This window comes from Sarcophilus harrisii, chromosome 1, assembly GCF_902635505.1.
Source record: "Sarcophilus harrisii chromosome 1, mSarHar1.11, whole genome shotgun sequence".
In the NCBI taxonomy this organism is placed as follows: Eukaryota; Metazoa; Chordata; class Mammalia; order Dasyuromorphia; family Dasyuridae; genus Sarcophilus; species Sarcophilus harrisii.
In genome coordinates this window covers 105,665,657-105,673,758 of record NC_045426.1, presented here as the reverse complement: position 1 = coordinate 105,673,758, position 8,102 = coordinate 105,665,657, and the positions used below count along the sequence as shown (strand labels likewise).

General features: G+C 36.9%; 1 protein-coding gene across 1 annotated transcript; it reads right to left on the bottom strand.

The window, feature by feature from the left end:
- Positions 1-1,770: 1,770 nt before the first annotated feature.
- Positions 1,771-5,457, bottom strand: LOC100920337 (transcription initiation factor TFIID subunit 4-like). The gene is given in 6 exon segments (XM_031967864.1): positions 1,771-2,320; positions 2,322-3,403; positions 3,405-3,655; positions 3,658-3,788; positions 3,790-3,926; positions 5,437-5,457. Coding segments are annotated over 6 exon segments (1,995 nt in total). The 3' UTR covers positions 1,771-1,947.
- Positions 5,458-8,102: the final 2,645 nt, after the last annotated feature.

Sequence of the window (8,102 nt, the reverse complement as noted above, 5' to 3'; positions counted from 1 at the left end):
AAAATGGATAAGTTTGATTACATTACATTTACATTAAACAAAACCAATGCAACCAAGATTAGAAGAAAACGGTGTGTGTGGGGGGGGGGGGGGAGGAATTTGACAGCCAAGTGTCTCTAATAAAGGCCTCATTTCACAAGTATATGGAGAACTGAGTCAAATTTATAAGAATAGGAGTTATTCTTCAAGTGATAAATGGTTAAAAGATTTGAAAAGTTTTCAGAAGAACAAATCAAAGCTGTCATAAAAATAGATCTGAATCTCTATTGTTTAGAGAAATACAAATTAAAATAACTGAGGTACTACTGGTGCTGTTTGAGTAGTTTAGATTAGTGGCTATAAGAGAGTTGTTAAGAATCCCCTTTAAATCTGCTGGAGGTTTCAGGAGTGAAAGAATTCACTCATTCCCCAATTATTAGTTGCAAAATGAAAGTTTATTGTTAGATAGAAATCAGTTTACCAAGAGACTGACTTCTATAGTGGCAGATCTATGGAAAATGGAGTTGCACTGAGATTGCAGTTCTCAGTGGACAGAAAGTTCTGGCAGCCAAGGGAGCTACCAAGGTCCATCTGCAAAGATTTTACTTGATGGAAGCTATTATATTGAGTGTCTTGATGGGGGCTGAGACAGCTGGAACAGAGCACATCAGACCCTGGGGCTAGTGGGTGGAGTCCCAAGTTGACTCATCTACTAGCTGGGTTTTTTTGAGCTTGAATTTGAGTTGAATGAGTTTCTACAAAACACTTTCCACACAAATTAAGTCTGATCTAACTAACTGGAAAAATATTAAATGCTCTTGGATTGGGCAAGCAAATATGATAAAGATGACAATACTCCCTAAACTAATCTATTTATTTAGCACTATACCAATCAGACTCCCAAAAACTATTTTGATGACCTAGAAAAAGTAACAACAAAGTTCATATGGAAAAACAAAAGATCAAGAATTTCAAGGGAATTAATGAAAAAAAATCAAATAAAGGTGGCCTAGCTGTACCAGATCTAAAATTATATTATAAGGCAGCGGTTACTAAAACTATCTGGTATTGGCTAAGAAATAGACTAGTTGATCAATGGAATAGGTTAGGTTCAAAGGACAAAACAGCCAATAACTTTAATTATCTAGTGTTTGACAAACCCAAAGACCCCAGTTTTGGGGATAAGAATGCATTATTTGACAAAAATTGCTGGGAAAATTGGAAATTAGTATGGCAGAAACTAGGCATTGACCCACAGTTAACACCGTATACCAAGATAAGGTCAAAATGGGTTCATGATCTAGGCATAAAGAATGAGATCATAAATAAATTGGAAGAGCATAGGATAGTTTACCTCTAAGACCTGTGGAAGAGGAAGGAATTTATGACCAAAGAAGAACTAGAGATCACTATTGACTACAAAATTGAAAATTTTGATTATATCAAATTGAAAAGTTTTTGTACAAACAAAACTAATGCAGGCAAGATTAGAAGGGAAACAATAAACTGGGAAAACATTTTTACAAAGGTTCTGATAAAGGCCTCATTTCCAAAATATATAGAGAATTGACTAATTTATAAGAAATCAAGCCATTCTCCAATTGATAAATGGTCAAAGGATATGAACAGACAATTTTCAGATGATGAAATTAAAACTGTTACTAAATACTCATATGAAAGATGTTTCTTGAATCTTCTTTGTTTGTTTTGAAGAACTTGAAACAGTCTCTTCTTGTGTTAATACTGTCCTATTTGATTAAAAGGCCTGTATTCTCACTGTTAGAGAAATGGACTTTCTCTCATACTGAAGAGCTGATTTATAAACAGGAATATAAAACTGTTCCATGTAAAGAGGTGGCTGTTTTTTAAACAATATCCCATTTGCTTGTTACAAAAAAAGGCGTAATCTGCAAATATATAAAAATGTCCCCAGGCGTCTCCATCAAAAATACCTTGATCTTTTCCATTTTACTTAAGGAATGCTTTGTATAGCAATCGTGAATGGCTTGTCTCTGGCTCATTTTCTAAACAAAATATGAGGTCCCTGAGGTTGACCTGTGTTATCCTTTGTCGCATAAACTGTCTCGTCGTTCCAACTCCAGAACTGCCTGGGACTGCTATACTTGTTCCAGAACCTTCTGTCCCTGATCCAGGTCCCGGAGAATCCATTTTCCTTTTCTTCCTAGGACCAATTGCTGCTAATGCAGTTAAGTTGGCATCCCTTTGCCTCATCTGTGCTAGCTCTTGTTGCTGCATCTCCTTTGCTTTCTGTTTCAACCTAAGTTGTTCTGGATCTTCTTGCCTAGATAGAGACTTTGCAGCTCTCATTAAAATTTCTCTCTTGTTCATCTTTCCTCTGTTTGTCAATTTGATCAAGCTGTTCAAAGAATTTGAGCTGTGCCCGGACATCACTTGCCTGTTCATATCTTTCGTCATCCTTATAAGAAAGATTCTTTTGTTGGGCAGTTTCTGATACTTTTTCTATGAGGTTTTGTAGCCTTTGCTGAGTTGCATGTGACACATAACTTACTACATCAGGATGAAGTTCTGTTATTCCATGCTTTTTACCTATTTCTAATATCCTTCTTTGTAAAGGTGCTGAAAGGAGAAAGGTTTCACCTTTACAAGATCTTGTTAATGTGCCCACTAATTCAGAATTTGTTGCCAATATCCTTGCACTTTCCTCTGATAAGTTTACTCCTGCCATTGATGCAACATCATTAATGTCATCATCATCCCTGAAAGAACCACCTCCAGGTTCTTTAGGTTTATTCTTTTGTGCAGCAGCTGCTTGTGCCAAAATAGTAGAAAGAGCTTTGGTGCCAGGTAATACAGCAGGTTTGATCACAGGAACTGTTTGAGGCTGATTTAGTTGAATTTGTTGAGGAGTTGTGAGCATAATACAATTGTGTGGCTGTCTCAATGCTACCATAGGAGTTTGTGTCAATATTACCTGCGGAGGTCTTATCAATGCCCCTGGTTTCTGTGGTTGTTGGATAACCAGAGGTGTAGGTTGTCCTTGTTTGCTAACGGTGACTGGTGTGGGTTGTGTCAGACTGATGACTGGCGGCTGAAGAGTGCTTGTGACAGTAGCAGCAGTCTTCCCTGCTGTGCACTGAATGGAGCTGCTCAACACCACTGCTGTCAGGGCAGTTGTTGCTTGTGTCGGGGGCTGCTGTTGCTGACTTTGCTGGATAAAAGCTGCCGAATCTGGTGTTAATTGTCTCAAGGCAGGTAAACTCCTCTTAAGGAAAGGCACGAGGTAAGGTTGAGGTGAAGAATTAAGTTCTCAGTATAACCTACTGGTAAAATCTTCTGCTTCAATTTTCCCATCTAGCAAGTTCTGTACTAGTTCTTTGACATTTGCTGCTGTCTCTGTAGACTGTTTACCAGATGAGGCCAGTTTTATTAATGTAGATAAGAAAATTCTTACATTTCTTCACATTTTCCATAGTTTCTGTGGCGGCAGCAGAAGTTGCTGTGGTTCCTTGTTGTACAGTCCTTTGAGGAGTTCTAGGCTGTACAGCAGAGGTTGTTCCTAATGCAGTTATCTGTGCAGTACTACCCAAAACAATCTGAGGCTGGACTACAGGAGAATGCTGTAATGTTGTAGTTGGCTGTACCGTTGTTTGTGCCTGAGACTCTTGCTTAATTATGGTAGTTGGTGTCACTTGCATGCAATAATTGGTGTTCCAGGAGCCTGCACAGTTGATATCTGAACAGGAGGGGCACTTGTGGAAGTTGCAGGGCATGGTGCCATGGTATTCTGAGGCTGGGACTGAGCATGGGCCTGTGCCTGCATCTGTGCCAAAGTCTGGGGGTAATTGAAAATTTTGAATATTTGTAGGATTCTGAGGTGGTTGAGGCAGACAGGGTGCTAAAACTGTAGGAGTCAACGTTGCTCGGATACTACTTGTAGTAGCTGTTGGAGTCCTTGGCTTCTGCCTCTGCTTTCTTCAGCCTCCAGCCAGCACCAAGGTAGAAGATGCAATGAATCTCTTGCCTCGAAGATAGGGCTTGTGGGTTCCAAGAGCTCTTTCCGACTCCAAGTAAATCTCTCTCGAGCTCCCAGAGTTTCTAGTAACTCCTCAAGTAACTAACTCCAGTCAGTCCCACAAGTAGAACTAAGCTCGAGCTTCAAAAGCTCCCTATATATGTGATCTCCCAAAGGTTAACGCTGCCTTCTGGAGGGAGAGGGATTCTGGGTTATCTCCAGAATGCTCTCTGGCCATAAGGGAGGTGTGAATTCAGACTAATCCCTACTAAGCCCTGCATCCTCCATTGAGTACTTACATACTTATGAGCTCTCTAAAGGTATGAACACAAGCATTGTTTCCATCAGTATTAGCAACTTATTACCTTGTAAGGATTCGTTCTAAGGTGTGAACCAGTAAGCACTGTATCAATTCTATTGAGTTAACACCAGGATTCTGACATCACCCTTGAGTTTTCACCTTGTTTCAAGTTGAGTTGACACTAGGATTCCAACAATCAACTGTGATGACTTAGCTATTCTCAGCACCATAATGATATGAGACAATTCTAAAGAACTAATAATGAAAAATGCTATCTACTTCTGGAGAAAGAACTGATGGAGTGTGAATAAAAATAGAAAAATATTATTTTTCACTTTTGTATATATATGTAGTTGGTCTTTGTTTTCTTTCACATGACTGATATGGAAATGTTTTGCATGATTGCATATATACAGCCTATATAAAATTGTTTTCTCTCCCAGGAAGGGAGAGAGAGAGAATTTGAAACTCAAAATTAAAACAAAACAAAACAAAACAAAACAAAAAACATTAAAAATTGTTTTTACATAGAACTGGGAAAAATTTTGTTTAAAAAAATAAAAATGTTGGAAGTGAATACCTACCCTCAGAAAGCAATTAATCATTAACTGAAAGAGATCTCTCCACAAAAGTATCTTAGAGGTTTACTTGGCCTACTTCCTCCAATTTATCTCCTTTTGTATCCCAGTTATTTGTATATTTGCTATTCATCCATTTAATATTATAAACTCTTTGATAGCCTCTGAATGCATTCCTTACCCCTAGCTCAGTATTTTGCATATAGTAAACTCTTAATAGGTGTTTGTTGAATCTTAATTCTTGATTCTAATGAACCAGAGCTATATTTCACTAGATTTACTACTGAAAGGAATTTAAAGAGATGTTCTAGTCCAAGGGTTCAGCTCAGTATTTTGCATATAGTAAACTCTTAATAGGTGTTTGTTGAATCTTAATTCTTGATTCTAATAAACCAGAGCTATATTTCACTAGATTTACTACTGAAAGGAACCTAAAGAGATGTTCTAGTTCCAAATTCTTCTAGAGCATTTATATCCTGTGGGCATGAGTAGTATTCTCCAAATATGCATCTGTTATTCTATCTTGCTATAGAGCTATCTCATCTCTTTTTCATCCTATAGACTTCCTGGATAATATCTTTTACTATTTCTGAACTCAGATCCATTTCGATATGTTACAATTTATAAAAAAAAAAAAAAATTCCACTTGCCTTTACATTGCCTTTTGGATTACTTACAATTTTTATTTTTTCTGGGCTTTCACTAGCCTAGAATTTAAAACCACAGCATTGCCAGGAGAATGTTTTTGTTTAAAAAGATAATATTGAGGAACAGTTGAAAACATTAGGATTGTTGAAAACATGGCACAATTTCCCAAATGTAATTCAACCTTATTCTCTTCCTCTTATTAATCTGGGCCTTGCCCATTGGGTATCTGCAGATGCTATTCTAGCTGTATGTAATAGAAGAACTAACTATATCCAGCTGCTTGTCATAATCTTAGGTGTTCATCTACTTAGTTTTTCCTATATAGATCGTCAAATCAAATCTGTTCTACATAATCACAGATCCATTAAGAATAATATGTGACAGGATAGTTTACCTCTCAGACCTGTGGAAGGGGAAGGTCTTTATGACCAAAGCAGAACTAGAGATCATTACTGATCACAAAATAGAAAATTTCGATTATACCAAACTGAAAAGTTTTTGTACAAACAAAACTAATGCAGACAAGATTAGAAGGGAAGCAATAAACTGGGAAAATATTTTTACAGTCAAAGGTTCTGATAAAGGCCTCATTTCCAAAATATATAGAGAATTAACTCTAATTTATAAAAAATCAAGCCATTCTCCAATTGAAAAATGGTCAAAGGATATGAACAGACAATTCTCAGATGAAGAAATTGAAACTATTTCTAGTCATATGAAAAGATGCTCCAAGTCATTATTAATCAGAGAAATGCAAATTAAGACAACTCTAAGATACCACTACACACCTGTCAGATTGGCTAAGATGACAGGAAAAAATAATGATGATTGTTGGAGGGATGCGGAAAACTGGGACATTAATGCATTGTTGGTGGAGTTGTGAACGAATCCAACCATTTTGGAGAGTAGTTTGGAACTATGCTCAAAAAGTTATCAAACTGTGCATACCCTTTGATCCAGCAGTGTTACTACTGGGATTATATCCCAAAGAGATTATAAAGAAGGGAAAGGGACCTGTATGTGCACGAATGTTTGTGGCAGCCCTTTTTGTAGTGGCTAAAAACTAGAAACTGAATGGATGTCCATCAGTTGGAGAATGGCTGAATAAATTGTGGTATATGAATGTTATGGAATATTACTGTTCTGTAAGAAATGACCAACAGGATAATTTCAGAAAGGCCTGGAGAGACTTACACGAACTGATGCTGAGTGAAATGAGCAGGACCAGTAGATCATTATATACTTCAACAACAATACTATATGATGACCAGTTCTGATGGACCAGGCCATCCTCAGCAACGAGATCAACCAAATCATTTCCAAAGGAGCAGTAATGAACTGAACCAGCTATGCCCAGAAAAAGAACTCTGGGAGATGACTAAAAACCATTACATTGAATTCCCAATCCCTATATTTATGCACACCTGCATTTTTGATTTCCTTCACAAGCTAACTGTACAATATTTCAGAGTCTGATTCTTTTTGTACAGCAAAATAACGTTTTGGTCATGTATACTTATTGTGTATCTAAGTTATATTTTAATATATTTAACATCTACTGGTCATCCTGCCATCTAGGGGAGGGGGGGGGGGTAAGAGGTGAAAAATTGGAACAAGAGGTTTGGCAATTGTTAATGCTGTAAAGTTACCCATGTATATATCCTGTAAATTAAAGGCTATTAAATAAAAAATAAAAAAAATTAACCAAAAAAAAAAAAAAAAAAAAAGAAAATTGGAACAAGAGGTTTGGCAATTGTTAATGCTGTAAAGTTACCCATGCATATATCCTGTAAATAAAAGGCTATTAAAAAATAAATAAATAAATAAATAAAAAAGAATAATATGTGATATTCTGAGATCAGTAAAATGTGTAGCCAGCACCACTTAGAGAGTCTCACTCTTCCTTTTGAATGCTTTTCTTCATAAAAAGTGCCAAACACCTTTGCTGAATATGGCCACCCTATATTAAATTTCACATAATGTTAATAAATGGAGGAACTCCCACTTAACCCTTTGAATTCCAAAGATTGCCTCTAAAGCTGAAATAGTTATCCCCGGGAAAGAATAAGAAAGAACAATGGGTCACTGAAACATCCTTTTGAAAATTTGAAGAAAACAATAGGAAAGAAGCACAAAGCAGAAGAGGCAGCCAAAGCTCATACACATTCATGTAGGCAGCTTGCCTTGATGCTTCCCTAATTGTCAGAGGAAGCATGCTCATCCTCATACAAAATCCCAGATAAGATAGTTACATTCCATATGCTCCAGAAATAGGGAAGAACATTAAACTTCTTTCCCTTGGAAACTGATATAGATGTCCCCTGCCTTGTCACAGTGGGAACACCCTTGTCTATCTCATTATTCCCCAAATTGTTAACTCCTTAACTGTGAATTTAAACCAGAACACAGATTTACCAAAAGTGGCCAAAACCCAACAGATTAGAGGAGCTCTCCTCATTGTCCCCATTGCAGTGTCATGCATCCAAAGGCAAGAAGAAATATGATATACTTTGTCATCTTGTCTTACTGACAGAGCATAAGTAACAGACCACTACAAAGATAATTACAACCTATTTGCAAATAATTTATAAAAGAAGGAAAA